Raw genomic sequence first — 25,317 nt, forward strand, 5'->3', positions numbered from 1 at the left:
TGTATAAAAACTTTAAGAAGCCAAATGGAAACATGTCTCATAAGGCAATTATATTATTTTTCAGCAAAGAACTGAATTGAGTATTCAATGTGTCAACTTTGACAGATGCATTCTTTTATAAGAATTTATTAGAACGCCGTTATTCTTTTTCATTCTTTATGGTGGTATTCCATCAATGTATCGGCTGTTTTTGAATGGGATATTTATTGGGCTTTCCTCAGATTCTGAAGAGGATGGTGGTGAGCATCCAACCGGGGATGAGGCTCAAAGAGCTCCAGTAGAGGAACTAACAGACCTGCAGTTTAATTTTGAACTCAAGGAGGTACAGTTATTAAGATTTTCCACAGTGGACAAGATTTCTGTTGCATGTGATTTTTTTTTACCTCAAGATTCACAGCATTCACAGATTGTCCACATACTAAGAAATTACCCAGAAGTGGATCATTTTTAAAAGCCGGAGGTCATGGCAGATCCAAAAGGATTCAGATAAAGTTCCTAGAGAATGCTCTTTAACCTGTGTAGTAGCAGTCAGTGTAATTTTTGACCCTTTTTCTTTCATGTAGGTTTTGCTAGAGCTAACACGGCATGGAGACCAAGAGAACACTGTTCTGGCACTCAGTGTTTCACAGCTGGGAGCTGAAGGCAAAATCCGTGCCTATGATTTAACAGTCACTTCATATTTAAGAAAAATCAGTTTGGATTACTGTGAAATTACAGGTATGGAGGTTTTTTTTTTCCCCGTATTGAAAAACCTGGATCCAACTTAGATCTTTTGCCACTAGAGTTTGCTATAGTGTTTATAGTGTTTATTCCTCTAAAATGTGGTGTTGAAGACATCCCTATCCCTATGGCCCAGCATTTTGACAATCAGCACATTTATTTTGGCATGATGTTGAACAATGTTGTGGATCTTTGAATGCAGTGGTGACTAAAATAAACATGCAGGGATCCCCCCCATGATTTATTCATGGTAGGTCGTGATCTTAAAAGCATCATCTTTGTTAAGTATTTGTTTATAATCCTTTACTATATTTATTGCATTTATTCAGCTGTCATTTTTAAATTCATTTTCTGAGTTATTTTTAGTCTGTCAGAGATGTCTTTAACCCAGAGTGGCACATCCTGTGCTTCATTTCAGATGTCCAAAATCAGCCTCTTCATTTAATTAGCTCTTCAGACAAACCTGGCTCAGACCTTTTGAAAGTTGAATACATCAAAGTAAGTATTGCAGCTATCTTGGGTTTTCCCGCTGTTTCTGCTATATTTATCATTCATTGGGATTAAAAACAAAACAAACATAAATTCCATTGTTAATAACACACCGTCACTTCCACTGACCTTCTCTGTCAAAGTAACTTAAGAAGCAGTGCAAGCTGTAGAGTAGTTCCATATGCAAACATGAAGTACACAATCCTGCCTCTTGATATAAAAATAGATATGAGTATTTGTTTATGCATTATGCATTGTTCTTGCAGGCTGTCACCACTGGACCTAACTTTCAAACCACGTTCGATAACACCGAGCAAACATTAAAGGTGAGTAGTGTGTTGGTGTGTTTTTATTTGGTCGTCCAGGACAACCACTGATATGCTGTCAAAGTTGATAGAGGTATATTGTTTTTCCTTGCACCTCCACAAGCTGCTGTTTTAAGTGGCCGTTTGGGGGACAACTTCCGGAGTAAATAATGTGATTTTAAGATAAAGTAATTTCCGTAAACAGAATACAATCTTGTGCACTTACTCTTACTATTAATTAGCACTTAATAGGTGGAGAAATGACTTGATCTTACGTAACGCAGAAAGCCAGGACTCATATTTGCCTTTTTGCCTTTGAAGAAGGAATGTATAAAGCCCGTAACACCATTTAATCCAAACCCCTCACTAAGATGAACATCAGTAGTGAGCATATTTTTAATATAACCCTGAGTGTGTCTCATTAAATACAGATTGAACTATTAGTATGATTTTAATATGTATATAAAAAAAACATGCTTTAAGTTTAAATGTAAAAAAAACATCAACATTGATTATAGGTTTCATTGTAATTGGCAGTAGGTCAGAGCATGGGTAGGATAAGTCTTTGTACCCTACATTGAACTGATATAGAGGTATCATTTTGTGACATCCCATTGTACAATATTGAGCTAGTTTAGTCATTACAAATGTTCAATGATTCTTCTTCTATGAAACGTTCTGTTCATTAATCCTCAAAAAAGGAACACGTGACTTTTCAATGAATTCCTCTTTTTGATTGGACTGATCTTCCTGCAACAGTGTTCTAAAATTTGAATTTAAAAGGCTGAATCTGTTGCTCTGATCATTTGTTTTTCTATTCACTCTTTCTCTTCCCACGTAGGTGTGCCTGACAGAATGGTGTTTTCGGTTTCTTTACCCATGAATCCTGATCTATGTTGTTTTCTGGTTGCTGGAGTTAATTTAGCCATTTGTCATAGGTTTTGTGTTTCAGGTTACTCAAAACACACAATCACCAGGGCTGCGAAATCATAATTGAATGCAGTTTCTTTGTAATATACTGAAACTTGTTTTAAAATTAACAATACAAATAAAATAAATACAACATGGGTACTTTAAATAGTTTTCTAATATAATGTGACTACAGATCAGCAATTTTCTGAGTCTAGACATCTTACATGCACCATAGAAACTCTGGGCTAAGATAATGGATTTGACCTGTTCTCATGTATTTAAAACCGTTCATTATTTTTTAGGAAATCAAATAACATGTTGTATGATTCAAAGCTGTGACTAAGCCATACATAACTTATGTGCCAAGTTTTATCTCCTAAAGGTATATGACTAGACTGTAGGAAGTTACTGTAATTGTACTTGTTGGTGCTGCATTTAGTTGATCTAGTTTACCTTCAGTGGTGACACACAAACACACATGGAAGCTATCATGGACTTTAGGGAAAGTGTGTCACCAAATCAACATTATTTATTTATTTATTGTTTATTTATTATTTATGTCGATATCGGAAGCGGCGGGGCACTGGAGATGTATTGTAATCGCACAGAACTTGCAGCTGGACTTGTCCTTGTCGTATATGTATCACAGCCGTGCCCTTCCAAAAGCCAGCTGAGGGGTGGAATGCTGTTCTGTAACTTAAAGGAGTCAACAACTGACTTATAATCACCCACTACCATTGTGTTTCTTTTTTTAAATAGACTTGGGTAGTTTTATTAACCCTACTGCACAGATCAGTCATTTGATTATGTAAGTTATGTAATAGATATAAAAGGATGGATAGAAATGAAATTATGACTTGGGAAAAGAAACAAACAAGAAAGAAATAGTAATGGCTATTATTATTATTATTATTATTATTATTATTATTATTATTATTATTATTATTATTATTATTATTGGTTATTATTACAGCAGACGTATCTGTGCAGGAAAACCAATCTCTTTAATTTATTATTTTGTTTATGTAGCTGAAACAATGAATACAGTTATTTTATTGTACCACCATTCTTGAGAAATATGGAAAAAATATGTGATGGTATTTTGTCAAAAAACTGTGTGAAATTCCTCCTGGTAGGAGCATTGGATTACACATTACGCCCTTCTCTGCTCATGCTGAAACCCAGTTTCGAATACTGCTCCTTGTATAAGCATTGTTCTTCCCCCCCATTGTTTCCAGCAAATTCATTGTAAACTTCAATGTTCTTTTGATTGCAGACATTATACAGTTTTATCATATTATGTGACAGCAATCCAGACAAATCAATTTTAGTTCATCCTGGATGGTGCTGAGTGTCTTATGGGTACATTTTGAGGGATAATAAATGTACTTGACATTTATATTATTCTATTAATAGAAAGTCAACAGATGTGATCTCTAATGCTATACAGTGACAAGGATTTCTGTTTCCTATGTATGATACAAATGGAAATATCTCTTCACCTCACTTCCTACCATGCTTTTGAAAGCCTTTCTTTCTCCTGTGAAGATTACCTGAAAGCATCAGGTTAAGAAACCTTCTGTGGACCAGTTATTCAACACCGTCTAACAGACCAAGAGTATGGCATTGATCTGAAACTCAGCGGACTAGATAAATCACTTATTTATCCTTGTAATAAGTACATAATGTTGTAGTTTTTCAGATAATTGTATTAAAGTCATGGAAGTCAGAAACCAAAACTGTTTCAATCCATCTCTGCTTTTGAATGGGCGATTTGGCCTATGATGCATTTATGAAGTGAACAGAAATTCCTGACATAATTGAACAAATTCGTGAAGCATCTGAACAAGTGGGGATTCATCTCCAGGGCAGGCTCAGGTATAACCTAGGGTATCACAGGACCTTTGTGCTTAAATCCAGGTGGCATTCTCGTCTCTCGACTTCCTCCTGCATACCAAAGCTCTGCTGTCCACCATCAACTACCTCACTGCCACCATTCCACAAGACCTGCCTGGCTCAGGGGAGAAAGGGACCAAAAAGCAAACTGGGAAAGGGACTCCTGCAAAGAAAGGTGCAGCATGATAGTTAAATACAACTTCTGATATGTGTTTGCCATTGTTGGGAAATAATTTCAGAAACAGTATTCAGTATTTGTTATTCAGTATTCAGAAATGTCATGAATGGTACATTTTCTAGAAAATACTGTCATTCCAAGTAATGGGGTATATGTATTCCCTAAATGGCTTATAATGGGACATTTTGAAAAGTAGATTATTATCAGAAATTAAATGTTTCTCGACAGATTTCAAAGGAGCAAATGTATATGCAGGAAACCCTTCCCCCAAAAAATCTAATGTTTTGATTTTTATTCAGATTTAAGACAAGTTTGGAAAATAATCCTGAATCCTCTGCTTCCAACAATGTAATCTGTGGTAATTCCTCATCTAGATAGACAACATTCAGTGAGATGTTTCCAAAACATCCGGCACCACTCTTGAGATGAGATCAGTTTGCTCACCAAAACTGAAGATCAGGAGATAACAGGAGGATTGAGTTATCATGTCTAGTGTTGTACAGATCTGTGTTGGGTTTAATAGAAAGTAACACTGAATTGTCCTTGTTTTTTTTTCTCTGCAGTGTCAAAGGGGTCCAAGAACAAAGATGTCTACAATCTCAAGGTCTACGCAAAGCTGGGCTCCTTCCGGGTTGGGGTGTTTGACGAGAGTCGCAGTATTGCTGACATAAAAGTTCAGGGTAAGTAAAAATGGCAGAGATTGTTTCTGTTATTGTTATTAGGATGCTCTGGTCGAAATATGAGAATGTTTCCAATTTATTTAGAAGCACTAAACATCAGAAGAAGGCCAAACATCACAGGAAGTTGTCGTTCTGTGGTTAAGGAGTACAATATGTTATTTTCACAGGTATAGACGCATCGGTGTTTGTCCAGGCAAAAGAGACTCAAGTTTTTGCAAGACTCAGGGACATCGTTGTGACAGATGTAGACCCAAAAACCATTCACAAAAAGGTATGGCGGAGCTTTAACTTGTGTCATGTGTCACTAATCAATTTTTAATTAGAGAGGGTTGTGTGTATTGGTGCTGAAGTAATATGGAAATAGACATTCGGTTTATTAAATGTGAACATACATTTGGGATATTTCAGAACTTTCCTTTATTCATCAAACGCAGGACATTAATTCACTTAAATTTAAACTAAACTATTTGTCTAAGAGAACCTATGAATTTACAAATTTTGTAATATTAATGAATCAACTTAAGAAACATTAGCCAATTAAAAAGAACAAAGACGGTGTGTGTTTGGAAGACAATCATAACATCACCCTGTTTCATGTTGTGTCGCGCTTGATTCAGACATTGCTGCCATGTTTCAATGCTTCTTTCTGCAGACAATAAGTTTCTGATATAATGGCAAATTCAGAGCTTCTGAAATAGTCACATTCACGACTGCCTGTTTATGGTTTGCATATCTCCTAACTAGGGCCGGCCCTTGGCATAGGCAGACTATAGCGAGATAGATACACCATCAGCACTTGTTTAGAAATTAGTGTAAATATTCTTATTTCATATTTCTGAGGCTAAAGCTATGGTTTCCAAAACACAGTGATGAAACAAATCACTTAAAGGATGGTTTTAAATGGTCAATCTCCAGTGCTTTGCTCAATGTGTTTAATTGTCACAATGGATTTCTCAAAAGATCGGAAATTATGCTTTAAAAAGGGTTTTTAGGAAAATTTGTATAATTTCTCTCTGTCCTCTAATTTCAATGTGTCTAGGCGGTCTCCATTATGGGTGAGGAAGTGTTCAGTTTCCAAATGGCGCTGTACCCCAATGCTACAGAAGGCGATGGCTACTCTGACACCTCCAAGACTGATGGGAAAGTGACACTGAAGTTAGGCTGCATTCAGATTGTCTATCTGCACAAGTTTTCAATGTCCCTCTTGGTGAGTTTTGTTTTGATGTCATAGAATAAGCATACAACCAATAAGTTCCAAATTATTATTATTATTTATTACTTAGCAGATGGCTTTATCCAGGGTGATCAGTTTAGACAATAAGTATAACAAAAGTGCAGTGTATTCCAACAATACATTGCTGTTAGCTGTTCCCTTACTGCAACTGGACAGTTTACTTTCACGTGAAATAAGATGTGCAATTAATTATTTATACTGGCCATATGCATTTTGTGTTAGTATATTTAGATGCCGGCCTTTACATTATGCAGTGAAATGCTGATCCTTCATGTAACAGCTTAAGATTTCACCAATAGGCAAGATATTCTTTGTTGCTTAGGTCACTTGGAACAGCCTTTCTTCATGGGGAGAGAAGGTCCTTGCCCTTTTTTTATGCCATTAATATTTCATCTGCAAAACATCCCAAACTGGGAAGGTGTCTACAATAAACTGGTTCCTGGCAGCGACGGACATGCTTTATCCTAATTTAAAAAACACTATGGCGTTAGTATTTACCAATGGGTGCCTTAATAATATTTGTATATTAAGCTCATTTATCAGAATCTTATCAAAGAATAATCATCTACACCAAACTCATAGTGGATATGAGTTTGGGGTAAACCCTGCTAAATGTGCTGAGTCACTTCCTGTTTTCTTTTAATTTTCCTGCTATCTGTACGTCATCTTTTCCAGACTGCCTTCTCTGTCTTTATTTTTCCCCCACCTAAATCTTTCTTGTTCTTTTCAGGACTTTCTTAGCTACCAATACTCTTCGCCTCACCAGGTACAAGCTATGGCATGCTGAGCAAAACTTTGACCTTTGCCGCTTATCAAAAAACACACTGTTGCACTTTGAGTTTGTTGTATTTGGATGGACCTTCAACTAAAGTGAAATGGATTCATGTGGTTGGTGTTGGTGTGAAAACTGTAGATAGTTAAACCTTATGTACTATGTATTTCATAATTTTATATTCATAAACAGTCTGAACAATGTAAATTAGATGTTTTTTCATAACCATAGTACATAGCAGTAGTGGAATAATAATGTAGCTCTATAGTCTTTAAAAATAACATTATGAAGATGTTTGTTGTTTCCTTTTTCCTAATCAACCTTTTAATTACCCCCTCTGGGTAGTGGATGCTTAGGTGGAGGATCAGTGGGAGTCTCGCATTGTTGCTTCCATGAATATTCTTTGGAACTGAGAGCTATCTCTTCTTTCTCTGCAGATTTGAATGCTCAAATGGGGTTCCTATTTTAATATAATTGCTCACCTAATGAGTTTCAAAGATGCAGATGTACACTGCCTTAAAATTATTGAATGCCACTTACTTTATCACCCAGTGAATGGTAGTGTTTATTTTTTTTCTTTACAAATATTGTTCCAGTTTGTGTGTCTTTCTAAATATGAAAATCCTCCTTGGCACATATCTCTTTTGAGTCTGTTTTCAGACTTCACTTTTTACTTTAGTTTAGTTTAGTTTCTAGTGTGTAATAATCTAGTATGAATTTCTGGTATTCTTGGAAAATGTTTTATGTTATTAATAGATCTTAGATATCGTCTATTGGTTTAATATTTTATCATATTCATAATGGTATCCAGTGTTTTCCCCAGAAAAGTATATTGGCGCAGCAGTCTGATTTGTTGACGTGGGGGGTGTTGGTAGCAAACGAAAGAGCGAGGGGGTGGGGGGGCAGTGGGAAACAAGGGAGCTGGGGGGTCAGGACTTAATTCTGATATTTCCCTTGTATACACAAAGTACAGAAGTACTATACAATCATTTATAGGAAAAACTAAAAGATCTAATCGGGACACTTCTCCAGAAAGCATCATGTCTCAGGGGAATGTTGTGTTTAGATCTGGTTAAAATGAACAAGTATCAATCAGATGGTGTACACTTTAGCGTAAGTCCTGTTGATGTATTTCCTCATTGCATGCACCTATCGTATTTGCCTTTTGTGGCACAAACCTTACACTGGATACCACACAGAATTCTGCAATGTTGAGTTATCGCACGCGAGGAATGCTTTTTAATGCACAAAATGTAAACTCAAGTAGAATACTCATCCACATGTGCAAATCTCACTCTGCTAAGTCACCGCGATGCAACACATGCTTATGTGAATGCAAGTCATATGACAATGGTAGGACTACGCAGAATTAACTTCTGTTAATATATATATATATTTATTTATTTATTTTTTCTTTGTTACAAATGTCCTAAGAGACCCAAGCACTAGCATCTGCTGCTAACTTATGCATGGCTTTCTACTACTAACAAGCAGTAGGAAGCAAAAATGCCTAGTGGAAGTTTTTTTTTTTATTTCACTCTAACAGCACTTCTTCCCTCCATGGCTGATATCATAAATTTATCTCTTGGGAGATAAATGGATTGACATCATAATCATCTTCTTTTTCAGAAATTCATTGATAATTTCCAAACTGCAAAGGAGGCCCTCAGCGCAGCCACGGTTCAGGCAGCGGAGAAGGCAGCCTCCAGTGTGAGGGACCTGGCACAGAAGAGCTTCCGCCTCTCCATGGACATAAGGCTGAAGGCTCCCGTCATCATCATCCCCCAGTCCTCTGTGTCCCAGAATGCCTTGGTGGTGGACCTGGGTCTGATCACAGTGCAGAATCGGTTCTGTCTGCTCTCAGCTGAAAATCTCCCTCTGCCGCCTATCATTGACAAGATGGACGTGCAGCTAACACAGCTGAAGCTGTCCAGGTAAAAGACCCAGCAACCAACATTGCCTGCATAACATCTTTGTAGATATTTGCATATATGTAACTGCTTTTAATACATCATTACTGAAAGACTAATGTAGCAATATTGCTTAAAACAAAATGTGTGTGTATTTGTTTATACACTCCCTTCTCTCACTTTGATTAACACCACATACACAACACCTTGAAGGTGCAAAATATTTTTCTATTGTGTGTTAGCTGTATAAGTATTTATCCCACCGAGTCAATACTTGGTAGGACCATCTTCGGCAGCATTTACACCTGCAAGTCTTTTTGAGTGGGTCTCTACCAGCTTTGCATATCTGGTTCCTGTAATTTTTCCCCATTCTTCTTGGCAAAATTGCTCAATCTCTCCCAAGTTGAATGGACACCATTGGTTAGCAGCAACCTTTAAGTCTTGTCACAAATTCTCAGTTTGATTGAGGTCTGGGCTTTGACTGGGCCATTCTAGGACACCCAGCTTCTTGTTTTTAAACCACTACAGGGTAGCCATGGCTTGCTGAGGTGAACCTCTACCCCAACTCAAGGTCTCTTGCAGACTGAAGCAGGTTTTGCTCTATGATTTTCCTATATATGGTTCTATCCATCTTGTCCTCAATCCTGACCAGTTTCCCAGTCCCTGCCGATGAAACGCATTTAGGATTTTTCTTTTCATATTGTAACAACTTAAAAAAAATAGACTAATCTGAATATTGCACTTGTTTTTAGGCAGATTTGACCGAATAAATGTATTAGATGTTTTTGTAAAAGGCGGCACTGTGGAGTAGTGATTAGGGCTCTGGACTCATGACTGGAAGGGTTCAAATCCCGGGTGGGGCAGTGCTGTTGTACCCTTGAGCAAGGTACTTCACTTAGATTGCTCTAATAAAATGCCCAGCTGTATAAATGGGTACAAATGTAAGTCGCCCTGGATAAGAGCGTCAGCTAAATGACAATAATAATAATAATAATAATAATAAAAGATCAACTATGCCCGTGGTACTGGGTATTCTGGGTTGTAATCAAATCACTGAAAAAAATATAATTTTATATTAATTTATATTAACAGGACTGTGCTGACGGGAGGCTCTTCTCAGCCAGATATTGAGATTCTAAAGCCGATAAACTTACAGCTGGCTGTGAATCGCAATCTGGCCGCTTCCTGGTACACCAAGATACCAGGAGTGGAAATCAAGGGAGGCCTGAAGACCATGAATGTGAGTCCCCTGTAGACAAGTAATGCAGGGAGGTATGATTAAGCAGGGGTTTTCCAGTTAACTGCACAATCTAGGATATTCAGCTATAAAGAATTGTAAATTATACTTATTGATTATTGTATGTAAACTAAGCTCCAGTCCAGTGCAACAAATAACATTTTAAAATAAAGTATAAAGGACTTTTTCAGCAACATATATAGTACTTGCTAAAGGAAGGTGTTTTCTTTCCAATAACTCACAAAAACTGATTGCCTTCCATTATTTCTGGTATTATTCTATAAGGTGTAATGCACTTTACAATATCAGTGCTTCAAAAATTTAGATACAATCTCATGGTACTGAGGTGAAAAGAGTAGAATGCCATGGTTATGAATTGGGTTTCAGATTGTGATATTAGTTTCATTTCTTTTTACCATACCTTCTTCTACAGGTGACTTTGAGTGAGGAAGATCTTGGAGTTCTTATGAAAATCCTGGTCGAAAATATTGGTGAAGGTAGTAAGGAGCTGAGTGGAGACGATGTGAAAAAGGCAGATGCAAAAGGTGACATTGGAGTACAAGGCTGTGATGCATAGCAAACAAACATGCAGGAGTTTGTCTTAAAACTACTGTAGCTCTATACAACCACACAACTTACCCTGTATTAAAACATTTAAATGTATTGATTGAATGTAGTATGTTTAAAAGTTGCATTGTGTTGCCCTTTAGACTTTTCCAAGACTAACCAAGTCACGGTTCACAATGATTTGCATGACACTGTTAGACTGGTTTAGACGTATGATTGGTTTATAAGAAAAATAGCAAGTGTAGGGAAACCCAGGGAGAAGATCTGAGTGTTGAAACTAGATCTGGACATGGATGAGGACAGGGTAAGGGCCTCTCTAGAATCAACAAGCAGCTGCTTCCTCAGACACAAGGATTTACAGGTTTAAAATGGGACTACAGTAGCTGAAGAATAATACAGGGGATTAGGAGAACAGGTAATCCATGCTGAAGTTGTGAATGGCTCGATAAACCCCTGGCAAAGGGCGCCTGCTAAGAAATAAATTATAAAATAATAATAGACTTCCCACATTACTTTACTGGAAACAATGTGTGTTTTATTTTGACAGGTAAAGGGAAACCAGAGCTAACAAAAGCTGTGACAGCTTCCGCAGGCCAAGTTGGAGGTCAGCCAGCGGTGATCAGTGGAAGTGCTAACGAAAACACAATCAATGTGCTCCTCAACTTCGAAATCAAAGAGGTCTGGCCAATTAAAAAATGATTCCAAGAATATTAAAAGTTATGAACTGCGCGTAAAGCAGGTGTTGCATATACCCCTGCCAAAGTAGTTCAGAAGTGTTCTCTCCACTGTTATAAAAAAAATAGATTTACCGTGGTGTTTCAAGGGTTATGGTTTATCATGAATTCACTTACCTTGACTCTTCTGTGGTTTTACCATTGTATACTACAGTAGACCTCTAAAAGGACTGACGTTCTGCTATATCATACCAGCCATGAATGGAATTCAAATTCCTTGTCAACCACACTATGTTGTCTGTTGTTGCTGTTGCAGGTGCTAGTGAAACTTAAAAAGCCAATAAACCAGAAGCAGAGTCCTTTCCTTGTGCTGCATGTAGCTCAGGTTGGAATTGATACCAGAGTCAGAAGTTATGATATGTGTGCTACCACCTACCTCAAGAAGATCAGCATGAAGTGCCTTGAGTTTACAGGTCTGTATTGGTTAAGGCTACATTTTTCACATTACACGGTGAAAAATAATAAACTAATACGACACTGTAAAGTGTGTGTGTGTATATACACTCACCTAAAGGATTATTAGGAACACCTGTTCAATTTCTCATTAATGCAATTATCTAACCAACCAATCACATGGCAGTTGCTTCAATGCATTTAGGGGTGTGGTCCTGGTCAAGACAATCTCCTGAACTCCAAACTGAATGTCTGAATGGGAAAGAAAGGTGATTTAAGCAATTTTGAGCGTGGCATGGTTGTTGGTGCCAGACGGGCCGGTCTGAGTATTTCACAGTCTGCTCAGTTACTGGGATTTTCACGCACAACCATTTCTAGGGTTTACAAAGAATGGTGTGAAAAGGGAAAAACATCCAGTATGCGGCAGTCCTGTGGGCGAAAATGCCTTGTTGATGCTAGAGGTCAGAGGAGAATGGGCCGACTGATTCAAGCTGATAGAAGAGCAACTTTGACTGAAATAACCACTCGTTACAACCGAGGTATGCAGCAAAGCATTTGTGAAGCCACAACACGTACAACCTTGAGGCGGATGGGCTACAACAGCAGAAGACCCCACCGGGTACCACTCATCTCCACTACAAATAGGAAAAAGAGGCTACAATTTGCACAAGCTCACCAAAATTGGACAGTTGAAGACTGGAAAAATGTTGCCTGGTCTGATGAGTCTCGATTTCTGTTGAGACATTCAGATGGTAGAGTCAGAATTTGGCGTAAACAGAATGAGAACATGGATCCATCATGCCTTGTTACCACTGTGCAGGCTGGTGGTGGTGGTGTAATGGTGTGGGGGATGTTTTCTTGGCACACTTTAGGCCCCTTAGTGCCAATTGGGCATCGTTTAAATGCCACGGCCTACCTGAGCATTGTTTCTGACCATGTCCATCCCTTTATGACCACCATGTACCCATCCTCTGATGGCTACTTCCAGCAGGATAATGCACCATGTCACAAAGGTCGAATCATTTCAAATTGGTTTCTTGAACATGACAATGAGTTCACTGTACTAAACTGGCCCCCACAGTCACCAGATCTCAACCCAATAGAGCATCTTTGGGATGTGGTGGAACGGGAGCTTCGTGCCCTGGATGTGCATCCCACAAATCTCCATCAACTGCAAGATGCTATCCTATCAATATGGGCCAACATTTCTGAAGAATGCTTTCAGCACCTTGTTGAATCAATGCCACGTAGAATTAAGGCAGTTCTGAAGGCGAAAGGGGGTCAAACACAGTATTAGTATGGTGTTCCTAATAATCCTTTAGTTGAGTGTATATATGTGTGTGTGTGTGTGTGTGTGTGTGTGATATATTTGTATTGTTAATAGAGCTGGTTGTCAAGATACATACAGTTTTGAAGGAAGTAATATGGTTGATCAAATGCCCACTAGAAGATCAGATCACAAACACCTGTTTGTTAAACCATTCAACAATGTCATGTTACTTACATAATACTTTTATAATTTTATAATTCATAATTTGATAAGATTATAATGCAATTGTGTTTCTAAAGGTTTATGAATAAACTTGGGTACTATAACTACAACTGCTTCTACTGCTTCTCAAAATAACATGCTGATAGAATGAAATTGTCATTTACTGTAGACATTCGTAAATACCACAGATCAATGTTAACTTCTGCAAGTGAAAACTACAAGATAATTCTATAGAAATGTTTCAAGATTTTATATTTGTATATGTATTTTGATAGCTCTAGAGTTAAGCCACAGATATTTGAAATTACTGGTGCTTTAATTCATATATTGTATATTTTGTTTCTTTAGACTGTAACGGTGAACCTCTTCATATAATCAGCTCGTGTGATGACTCTGCTGCTGATTTTCTCAAAGTCCAATACTTCAAGGTAGCTGCCAGGTTAAAAACGCATGTGTACAGAGGAGGGGTCAAAGATATTAATAAATCATTTTTAATTCAGTCTTTTTCATGACTCCAAAAATAGATTTAAAAAACAGATTGTAAGATAAATGAGGGACTCCTTTTGCAGAATAGATAAGAAGCCACCTGTTGGGATTAGTCTCCCCAAGCTGAAGTAGAAAAGGTGGGCTAGCAGAGTTCTCTCATTGCCAGGCACCAAGCTTGTAAGCTGGTTCAACATAGGAATCCGCTCACACTTTCAAACCTAGAAACCCTTAACAGATAAAAGCTGGTTGCTTTTTGCAGCTGTCAGTAATACACATTTTGTCCCTTTGTTTTCTAGCATATGTCAGGCATAGCCAAGACTTCTGGAAGATAAGATTATCATAAATTGTTCGTGTACATTAGCCGTGCATGAATGATTAAAGAAAACTAAGCATTTTCCCCCAGTTTTCTGAACTTACGTTATATATTGTCATTCCACACTTATGCATTTGACAGCATAGGTTATTAAATTGTTGCGTTTTGGGAAATGGTGCACAGAATCCCAGTCCATTGCACACTTCTGAATGCAGATGCCTTCTAGGGCACAGTACACAGTGCATTTCAGCAGCTTTGGCTGCACCCCAATAAGACTTTTTGGCCTGAACTTGCCTAGCTGAGTGCCCTGGCCGTGTGGATGTGGCATCAGAGCCGACCCAGTATGTGAAATAGCTTGGAGAGTATGGAGGGATGTGAAGGGATGTATTGGGCCTGAGCGCTGTATTTATACTTGCTGTGGTCGGGATTATGTTAAGACAATTCCAAGACAATATCTTCTTACCATTCTTCAACAGGCTGACAGGAATGGGCCACATTTTCAATCTGTTTACAAGAACACAGAGCAGATGATCAATGTAAGTAAAGGTGTGCCTGCAATGTTCTGTGACATTTCATAATGAGTGTAACCTGTATAGCAGTCGTTCCCAAACCGGTCCTGGGGGAATCTCTACCCTGCTGGTTTTTGTCCAACCGAGCTCTCAATTACTTAATTGAACCTTAATTGAAGTAACAATCTGCTTAGATTTAACTTTTTAAATTGTGTAAGAAAATAGTTGTTTCTTCAATACGTTTTTTAATATAATTCTATACTTAAAACCCCTACTGTTTAAAATAATTAAAAGTCTCTGATTTAGGAAATTATTAGGCAGGTGTGAAAAAATGCTGTAAAGTAAGAATGTTTTCAAAAATAGACATGTTAATAGATTATATTTATCAATTAACTAAATGCACAGTGAGTGAACAGAAGAAAAATCTACATCAAATATTTGGTGTGACCACCCTTTGCCTTCAAAACAGCATCAATTCTTCTAGGTACACTTGCACACAGTTTTTGAAGTTTTTGAACTCGGCAGGTAGGTTGGCCCAAACATCTTGGAGAACTAACCACAGTTCTTCTGTGGATTTAGGCAGCCTCAGTTGCTTCTCTCTCTCTCCATGTAATCCCAGACAGACTGGATGATGTTGAGATCAGGGCTCAGTGGGGGCCATACCATCACTTCCAGGACTCCTTGTTCTTCTTTACGCTGAAGATAGTTCTTAATGACTGTCGCTGTATGTTTGGGGTCGTTGTCATGCTGCAGAATAAATTTTGGGCCAATCAGATGCCTCCCTGATGGTATTGCATGATGGATAAGTATTTGCCTATACTTCTCAGCATTGAGGAGACCATTAATTCTGACCAAATCCCCAACTCCATTTGCAGAAATGCAGCCCCAGACTTGCAAGGAATCTCCACCATGATTCACTGTGGCCTGCAGACACTCATTCATGTACAGCTCTCCAGCCCTTCGGCGAATAAACTGCCTTCTGCTACAGCCAAAAATATTCAAATTTTGACTAATCAGTCCAGAGCACCTGCTGCCATTTTTCTGCACCCCAGTTCCTGTGTTTTCATGCATAGTTGAGTCACTTGGCCTTGTTGCCACGTCTTCCATGAAGGCCACTTGTGATCAGACTTCTGCAGTATAACTACCTTGTGTCTTGTTGCTGTGCTCAGTCTTGCCATGGTGTATGACTTTTGACAGTAAACTGTCTTCAGCAACCTCACCTTGTGAGCTGAGTTTGGCTGTTCCTCACCCAGTTGTATTCCTCCTACACAGCTGTTTCTGTTTCAGTTAATGATTGTGTTTCAACCTACATATTGAATTGATGATCATTAGCACCTTTTGGTGTAATTATTTAATCATACACCCGACTATATGCCTACAAAATTCCTGACTTTGTGCAAGTGTACATAGAAGAAATTAAGTTGTTTTGAAGGCAAAGGGTGGTCACACCAAATATGGATTTGATTTCTGTTCACTAACTGTGCATTTAGTTAATAGATTATATTTATCAATTACCATGTCTATTTTTGAAAGCATTCTTACTTTACAGCATTATTTCACACCTGCCTAAAACTGTTGCACAGTACTGTATATAAAGCTATATCTTTTTCCACATTTCTAGTCAGAATTATAAAAATCCAGTAGAATGAGAGCACCTGAATAGAGCATTTCTCTATATCTATATTTTATACACACACATTCCATTTTCACCACAACAATGAATGTAATGTAAGTATACCAAGGGTGAATTATTCAGGGTCTGCCTTTCCCTGGATACTTAAGTGGGTGTTTGAAATTCTTTGCAGATGTATAATCTAATTAAACCACTGGTCCCACAATGAAATCCATGGTTGTGTCTGTTGTGCAGGTGACCTTTACATCTCTTGACCTGATGCTGCACACCGAGACGCTGCTCTCCACCATTAATTTTGTCTCCTCGGCCTTATCTTCAAGAAGCATCTCCTCCTCTGAGAAAGAGACTACTCTGAAGTTGGAAACAGAGGAAGAATGCCAAGTCTTGGAAGCCAAGACAAGTAACACAGACCTTAATCTCCCTATAACCCATGCTATACCTAGCTTCAGTCTTCATTCAAAATCTGTCAGCTGAGTTTTCTTGGATTACATTTTCTTCATTTTTTTTCTAAAAAGTCTTTCTAAAGCAAAGTAAAGCAAAGCATTGGCCACAATGTTCACTTCACCACAGTGTAGGGGGTGATATGAGGTAGGAGTTTATGTCCTGCAGTAAACTAAAATATATTTTAATTGACAGTTGATGATTGAGATTTGATGGATTTATTTTACCATTTAACACCAAAAGCACCAACATTTCGAATTACCTACAAGAGCCAAAAACGGTCATTTTAACTGGTAGCTCTTTAACACTAAAAGCGCCAAAATTTCAAGTTTGGCTATCTAATACAACCACCAAAACCAGTCAAATGGACCAATATATTAAATGTATTTTTTTTTAATAAAGCCATCTCGCTCATAAATCACCTGAAAAGTAGTTTACACTTAAACATAACAATGCATTGTACAACTGAAACAACCAAGCAGTAATAATTATACTAGTAGTACATAATTTAAGAAAAACATTTGAACATAAAATATAACATAATATATAACAAATATTATTGTATTAATTGTATTAAATGTAATCTAGGCCTACTTGAGTCAATGTTGTTGCTGGAATGAACACCTTCCCAAACAACATTTCTGTTGGGCTGAGCTGACGTGTTTGTATGATGAAATGCAGGAGAGACACGCAACTGCAGGTGGAAATATAATGTCACCTTACTGCTCAGAAGTCACTTTTTAGTATTTGATTTTGTTTCATTATGTTCAAAGCATGTATCACATCTAGAACCTGCTCTTGGTCAAATTGGCTACATCAGATACATACATATGTACTGGTGATTCTAGGTAAACCTGCTTATAATCTCATGTTTGCAGTTATGCATCTCAAATGCCCTTAGGATATCTAATACATATATTCAGGAAATGCCATGAACAGGCATGCAAATTGAATTCAGAAATGCAGAGTAATACAAATTAACAAATAATTGGCACTTCTAAAATACAAACCAGCCATTACTCTGTTAATTGATATGAATAAACTCTTCCAGCACAAACCCTGTCCTTTCCTAGAATATATATTTAGCAATCTGAAACACCTGTTTTCTTGCCATTTTGTGAAACCCTAAATACATGTCTTTTTAATTGTCCTTAAATGTTAGAGTCTAATGGACCATCTGTGGTCAGATATGATATGACATTCTTCCTTTATTTTTAGCATCCTCTGCTTTTATAGAATACAGTCTGGCATGAGATGAGATTATGTGTGTTCTCATTAGCAAGAAATATAGGTTAGATGTGTACTTGCTGTACATTTGAAGTTCAGAACAATAGCACAGAGTCATCAGTAGTGTAACACTGCCCCCCTGCCGACTGTCTGTGTATTTTCTTACAGTATCTCCCAGCTCTCCCTCTGAGGGGGATGTGATTGACCTCAAAGTTGCCATCGAGCTGGGAGCATTCAATGTGCTGGTGTGTGATGAACAGTGCAATATTGCAGACATTAAAATTCAAGGTAAGAAGTCGTCTTCCTGAAGGGCTTCATGTTATTGACTCAATTTAAAATCAAGCATATAGCTCTGGAGGGAAATGTTATTTTGATTTTTGTTGACTTTGCCGTCTTAAGCGTTTCTTATCAATACATGATAACGACAAGTGCTCTTTGTTTCACAGTATTAATATCCGCACAGCTTAGTGAATGTTCATAACAAACCCTAGTTCAGACATGTAATTCCCCCTGATGGGACATTAAAAGTTCACCTACTCAAAGGAGACACTACAGTATTAAAGAGAATAAGGATATCTGCTCGGAAACTTGATTTAGATGCACATTCCACTGCAAAAACACATTTTCCAGACAATTTATGGATGAAAATGATTGTGTGTCATGAACTGCAGTTCAGATATGATGTACAGAAAGACAGAGGATGCATGTCTCACTCTGTGAATCTATCCTGCAGGTATAGATGGATCGCTGTTGATGAAACAAACACAAACACATGTTTCTGCCCGACTCAGAGATATTATTGTCATTGATGTTGACTCAAAGACTATTCACAAAAAGGTATGTGTACACTGCTTCCTGTAAGCATTGTTACACAATATGTAATATTCAAGTACATTTCTGTTGAGGAATGCTGTGTGTTGCATGTTTACAATTTTTTTCTTATGATTATTTTATTAAACATCCTAATAGATTAAGGGGACATCACACATTGTGTGGATTATTTAAAGAGATGAGTGTTTTGTGCAAATTAAGTCTAAAAGTCAGGTAACCCAATTGTTTCAATCAAGTCACTATCTTATAATACAATTTCTTTCCATTGATCACATTAGGCCATCTCCATCATGGGAGACGAAGTGTTCAGCTTCTCCATGGCCCTGTATCCTAAAGCCACAGAAGGAGTTGGATACACAGACACCTCAAAGGTTGATGGGAAGGTTAAGCTAAGAGTGGGCTGCATTCAAGTAATCTATCTGCACAAGTTTGTCATGTCACTCCTGGTAAGCTTACAACACTTTTAGAAACATTACTTCCTTTCCGTTCTTACCTTGGTTCTTCAGGGCTCTATATAATGAATTTGGCAAATTTAGATTATGTATTAGCTAACACCTTATATTATAGTGTATATATGTCTTGATTTATATGTTGTAGAATTTTTCGAACAACTTCCAAATGGCAAAGGAGGCCCTTAGCGCAGCCACGGCTCAGGCAGCGGAGAAGGCAGCCTCCAGTGTGAGGGACCTGGCACAGAAGAGCTTCCGCCTCTCCATGGACATCAGGCTGAAAGCCCCCGTCATCGTCATCCCCCAGTCCTCTGTGTCCCATAATGCCCTGGAGGTGGACCTGGGTCTGATCACAGTGCAAAACCAGTTCCGTCTGCTCTCTGCTGAGCACTGCCCACTGCCAGCTGTCATTGACATCATGGACGTGCAGCTAACACAGCTGAAGCTGTCCAGGTTAATACATCTCTGTTGTAAACCACAAGTGATAGTGCATAACATGTGTGCATGTATGAGTTGTATCTGCTACTTAAGTAAGTAGTAAGTGTATACGTGTGTCCCTATAATTCAATAGATGTTTTTTTTAATATCCATATCTCAGTTGTATTGACAAATCAACCCATGTATTACAGTTTTACTTCAGGTATACTCACCTATATACCCATGTATCTGTTTAGCTGGCTATTTATCCTTTTCTTGGCTGTTGCTTTTGTTAGAACTTATCTGCAGGAAGGTTGTGCTCAGCCGAGTATTGAACTGCTGCAGCCAGTCAACTTCCTGCTGTCTGTCAAGAGAAACTTGGCCGCCACCTGGTACCATGAAATGGCAGCAGTTGAAGTCAATGGAGATGTGAAACCCATGAAGGTATTGGCCTCTTGCAGTAGTAGTAATAAAAGTAATAGTAATAATAAATGTGTAAATTGTAATGTTGAGAGCTTTACGTTCCTCAGCAGTTTTAAGCAATTAATTGCAAAAGTAGCAGCTGTCACTTTAATGTATTTGACAAGCAAATGGCTGTCTTAGTATGTTCTAGCTTATTTTAGGTAGTATATTAAAGTCAGTTGTACCTAATAGAGCTCTTTACTCATAGATTGTGACCTTCAAAATGCCCAAAACATAGGTCATCTTATATCTGTTGTGCGTATTGAATGAGTTTTTGTTACCTGTTTTTACAGTGGTATACAATCCTTTTTATCTTTCTTCAAAATTGTATAGTTTATCAGTTTTCAATACGTAAATATTTTCTTGGCTTTGATAATGTTCCTTGATATGAATGTAGAAAAACCCTCACGCTGAAGTTATTGATGTAAGTAGGGTAAAAGAGTTCCCAATGTCTCTTGTACTCTAGGTGGCTCTGAGCCAGGATGACTTGTCTGTTCTATTGAACATTTTGATGGAAAATATTGGAGAGGCTGCCAGTTTGCAGAGTGGGCCTCAGGTTTCTCCAGATACGATGCAAAAGCTGGAGACTTTACCAATTGGAGCAGACCTGTCCAAAGGTAGGGCAAACACTGTGAAGCGTCTTCTGTATTAACGCTGACAGAGCATGTAGTGGTGGATAGAACTGCAGCTGAAAAGACAGCACTGCTTTCATTGCCCTGAATATTGATGATGGCAGCAGCATAATAACCAGCATTCATTCTCAGTCGCTTTATCAAGCAGTCTTTGAAGTGCTAAAAGGTTACTTACAATGCATCTCCTGCTTCCATTGTCAGGACTGATGCGCTTTCACTTGCTTTTGTTTTAGCATGGAAAATAAGACAATATCACAGATTAGCAATGCACAATATCTGGCCATACAGTGTGGGATAGCGACTATACCTTTCTGAACAAAACAGCATTCAGTGCTGTATTCATGGAAGTGTTCTTTGACCAAACTGCTGAAAATATGGTTGCTTTGCCAACATAATTTTCGCACTGAAATAGGGGATTCTTTCAGTTTCTCAAAATTGAGCTTTAGAAGAATGCACCATTGCCAGCAATTCTGAAGTCTCGGCTAATTGCTAATATTGTGAGGGTTTTATTATTTTTATATTATATTATATTATATTATATTATATTATATTATATTATTATTATTATCTGCAGATATAGTACCTACCAGTTGCACTGACAAATACTGTACAAGGCTGATTCTCATCTGCAATACTGGTTTTATTCTAAAACTTAAGCCAGCTGACAGTAACCTGGTTGGTTATAGTGTTTCATGCATTCATCGTGCAAGGTGAGACAAAACAACAATACTCATAACCATGGCCTCTGGGAAAGGGCAGCCAGCTCGAATCTCCTCTGTTTTTTTTAAGGACGGTCTGAGTCATGTATTCCTTTTGTGTTGTTCCAGGATTGTTTGTGGACTGTTTTGTGAATGCGTGTCTCATCTTTCAGTAGGTGGGACTGAGAGGCTCAGAGAGGAGTCTAAAACGCAGGCTCCTAAGGAGCCACTGGAAACCCTGAAATTTAATTTCAACATCGAGTCCCTTGCTTTGGTACTTTACAACAACGACCCTGAACAGGTTTGTACTGTAGGAGGCACGTGGGTTAGCACATCAACAACACAATTAAATTTCCAGCATATGAAAACAAGCTTTTCCCTTGCATAGTATTGCGAAGGTTGCACAAGGGTAAAAGCTTTGTTTGGTGTTTGTAGAAGATGACCCCCAGATGACCTCTTATTAATATGCATTAAGGCTCTCACATTTCAAACTTGGTCAAAATACTGAAAAGCTCAGACTTCGAAGCCCTGCATGGCTCTGGTTTACTGCATTGATCATATTAACACATATTAACCAAGATATCTTCAAATATTTCGATATCTCAATCATTTTAAGATATCTTGAAATGCATTTAGAGATATCTCTAAATGATCATTTGTCTTGTCATAGTATAGTAGGGATACAAAAACTAGGTGGTGTGTATTTCTGACCTGTAATATCTGTCTAGGTGTATTTTTGACTCATGTGTTGTACCACTGTGGATGCTTTGATGCTTTCAGTCTAGAATTTGTTTTGTATATATTCTGCTCAGTTCTTAAGATGGTAATTAAATAACAGCCAGTTGGGGGATCTCTAATCATGAGCCTACAGAGCAAAGCTAGAATACATGACAAACACTGTTCTTCTGCTCTCTGTGGTGTTTGTTGCCAGTAGAATTGCTTTTTTTTTTTTTTTTTAATGACCGCAGTTAAACTAAGCTAACGTGGAACAATCATATTGTTTAATTGATGAGAATAAACGTGTGTCACAGGGAAGCCGGCAGTATGGTTTATTTTCTTTTCAAGCTTACAGACAGCAATGCCAATACCTTTTACTAAAGAATCATCCAATGGTAACATACATTCAGGCATTAAATTGCAAACTGCAAAAAGAGTATTGATTTTTAATGATGATCAATTACAATGTAATTATTCCATCTCTCGTGTCTTTATCTGAAGTTACACGTTCAAAAAATAGAATACAACCAGTGCCTAGAGTGACAATTTTACTGATATGTGTTACTGGTAAAAATAAGAATAAATACATGTATGATAATTAACCTTACAGTTGCACATCTGTTCACTTGACATATAGCAATTGGTAACAACTGTATTGACCATGACTAGAGACTACATATTAAACATGGAAAAAATACAGTTCTACCTTTATCCAATGTTGTAGGATTTATTTTATTTGTTCCTCTCCATAGAAAGCCCCAATTTGCCAACGCCATGACAGGCTGAGCCTAGGGGAATTCACCTTGCATTTAATGAAGGCATCAGGGAAAATGTTCAGCGACGGCACCTTGGAGGTCTCGACCATCCTCACCGCCTGTACCCTCGATGACATGAGGGCGGGAATGCAGAGGGTCACTTCAAGGTAACGGCCAACGCACTCTCAGTGTCTGAGTTGTACCAGAAGCCTTTTAAAGAAGAAGAAGCGTCTGATGGCAGTCTGAATCGTTGGAATCAATCAGTCGTGCCTATAAATGTGTCTCAGCTAGGCACTGATTTGAAATGTGAATTTATAATGTGAATCAGTATCCCAAGAATTGTAATCTCCCTTTGTTTGTATGCAAATTAACATTCATTACAAGTCTTTACTTAGAATGTATCAGGAATGCTTGCTGTGTTCGATAACGGTCTTGTGTATATAAGATGGAAGCAGAAGCTTTGCTAGCATTACCTGAAAAGGGGGTGCTCAACATATATATTTTTGAAGCATTGTCTATAAATATATATATTTTTTTTAACAAATAATGACCAATTAATAAACAATGAATTAATCTGGACAGATCACCTGAGAGATGGGTATAGTACTCTGCTGGTTTGTTTCAATGTCCCACAGGATGGTTGGCAAGAAGGAGGATAGCAAGGATGCCATGATCGACATGACTTTTACCCAGAGTGAGAGCGAGAGGTCGTTGGTGGCTGTTCTGCAGAAGCTGTCTCTCTGTGCCAGTGTGGAGTTCCTCATGGCCGTGGGGGATTTCTTCATCAATGCCATGCCCCAAACTCCACCCGCTTTACCTGAGAAATCCAGCCAGTTGCAGATTAAGCAACTCACCATACCCAAGGCCAGCTCAGAGCATGGTGTGTTACTCATCCGTGATACTCTTATTTTGAATACAAACGTAATGTATTTAACTTACTTTCTCCTATTTTGTTTGGGATAGGAATCTATATGGGTCAGGTTTTAAAGGCTGTATTCCAATTCCTGCTTTCTCCCAGCCCCAGCTCCGTCTCTCCCCACGATGAAGATCCGAGCAGTGGTTGTGGATCCTGAAGTGGTGTTTGTTGCCAATCTGATGAAGGCCGACGCTCCAGCACTTGTTGCCTCCTTCCAGTGTGACTTCACCCTGCAGTCTGAGGGGGCTGCACAGACGATGAAGGCCAATCTGAGGGAGCTCAAAGTGCTGGCTTGTCCTTTCATCCGCAACAATGAAGACAAGGCTGTCACAACCGTGAGAACATGGATAGTTATAGTTTTGCAGCATTGCCAGGCTTCGGCTATAAAATGACTGGTTAAACCATGTCACTAAATGTTCTTACATTTGAGTTTAATGAATTTAAATTAGTGTTTTCGATATTAAGGTGTAAACATTGTTTGTCTTTTCAGGTACTGCGTCCATGCTCAGTATCTTTGGAGATCAAAATGCACCCGACTGAACCGCTTGCTGGCTCCGTCACTGTGGAAGAAGTTATTGTAAAAGTCAGTGTAATTTGATGTTTGTCAATTTTTATATGGTTTTGAATGCTGATGTTTTACAGTGCTTTGTCAGCATAATTCATTACTTATTGATTTGGTTCTATTGATAAACAATCATTGCGCCATTTAAATGTTTCTGTTAGTACATTTCAAGATCTGAGTATATTAACAGGTATAGAGTGCAGAAATGTTTAAAAAATAGTTTTGGGTATGAATCATTCTTATGTTTACCTGTATGATGTCACAGGAAGATTTAGGGCAGAGATATCTCTGCACCGTTGCATGTTTGTATCCTCAGAGCTCTTATCCTCGTCTCCATTTTAGATCTCGCCCATGATTCTGAAAACTGTCATGACCATCACAGCGGCCATGACGCCTAAACCCAAGGAGGACAAGACCCAGGAGGAGACGAGAGATGTCGGCAAGCTCTGGGACGTTCAGAATATTCACAGCTGCAATTACTGGTTCCTGGGGGTCGAGGCGGCCAAAGAAGTTACAGAAAGTTTCATTGACACGGTGGGCAAAGGCAATGGGGAGAGCTTTGCTGTACATGTGAAGGTGGTGCAGGTGACCATGGAGTCTGGCCTGGGTCACCGCACAGTACCCCTGCTGCTGGTGGAGTCATCCCTCACAGGAAGGGCCAAGAACTGGTCGTCTTTTCTTAACGTCAACGCCGACATGGCTCTAGAGGTGAGATCTGACACAGAATTTCTTGGAATGGCTAGAATTTCA

General features: G+C 38.4%; 1 protein-coding gene across 5 annotated transcripts in view; it reads left to right on the top strand.

The window, feature by feature from the left end:
* Positions 1–25,317, top strand: part of vps13c (vacuolar protein sorting 13 homolog C) — a 97,270-nt gene that overhangs the window by 47,990 nt on the left and 23,963 nt on the right. For 3 of the 5 annotated variants that reach the window (XM_066701863.1, XM_066701859.1, XM_066701861.1), the window contains 29 exons: positions 222–322; positions 564–717; positions 1,139–1,218; positions 1,476–1,535; positions 4,347–4,497; positions 5,064–5,180; positions 5,348–5,451; positions 6,220–6,387; positions 7,145–7,180; positions 8,816–9,120; positions 10,189–10,336; positions 10,767–10,878; positions 11,448–11,578; positions 11,891–12,047; positions 13,868–13,947; positions 14,795–14,854; positions 16,695–16,860; positions 18,297–18,416; positions 18,862–18,965; positions 19,238–19,405; positions 19,557–19,861; positions 20,122–20,269; positions 20,754–20,904; positions 21,791–21,918; positions 23,087–23,256; positions 23,725–23,969; positions 24,108–24,340; positions 24,496–24,588; positions 24,910–25,275. In XM_066701863.1, coding sequence (XP_066557960.1) covers positions 222–322; positions 564–717; positions 1,139–1,218; positions 1,476–1,535; positions 4,347–4,497; positions 5,064–5,180; positions 5,348–5,451; positions 6,220–6,387; positions 7,145–7,180; positions 8,816–9,120; positions 10,189–10,336; positions 10,767–10,878; positions 11,448–11,578; positions 11,891–12,047; positions 13,868–13,947; positions 14,795–14,854; positions 16,695–16,860; positions 18,297–18,416; positions 18,862–18,965; positions 19,238–19,405; positions 19,557–19,861; positions 20,122–20,269; positions 20,754–20,904; positions 21,791–21,918; positions 23,087–23,256; positions 23,725–23,969; positions 24,108–24,340; positions 24,496–24,588; positions 24,910–25,275 — 4,361 coding nt within the window. The remainder of the gene's footprint in view (positions 1–221; positions 323–563; positions 718–1,138; positions 1,219–1,475; positions 1,536–4,346; positions 4,498–5,063; positions 5,181–5,347; positions 5,452–6,219; positions 6,388–7,144; positions 7,181–8,815; positions 9,121–10,188; positions 10,337–10,766; positions 10,879–11,447; positions 11,579–11,890; positions 12,048–13,867; positions 13,948–14,794; positions 14,855–16,694; positions 16,861–18,296; positions 18,417–18,861; positions 18,966–19,237; positions 19,406–19,556; positions 19,862–20,121; positions 20,270–20,753; positions 20,905–21,790; positions 21,919–23,086; positions 23,257–23,724; positions 23,970–24,107; positions 24,341–24,495; positions 24,589–24,909; positions 25,276–25,317) is intronic. The other 2 variants (XM_066701862.1, XM_066701864.1) reach the window with 1 other exon arrangement.

The sequence above is a fragment of the Amia ocellicauda genome, chromosome 4, assembly GCF_036373705.1.
Source record: "Amia ocellicauda isolate fAmiCal2 chromosome 4, fAmiCal2.hap1, whole genome shotgun sequence".
NCBI classification, from domain to species: Eukaryota; Metazoa; Chordata; class Actinopteri; order Amiiformes; family Amiidae; genus Amia; species Amia ocellicauda.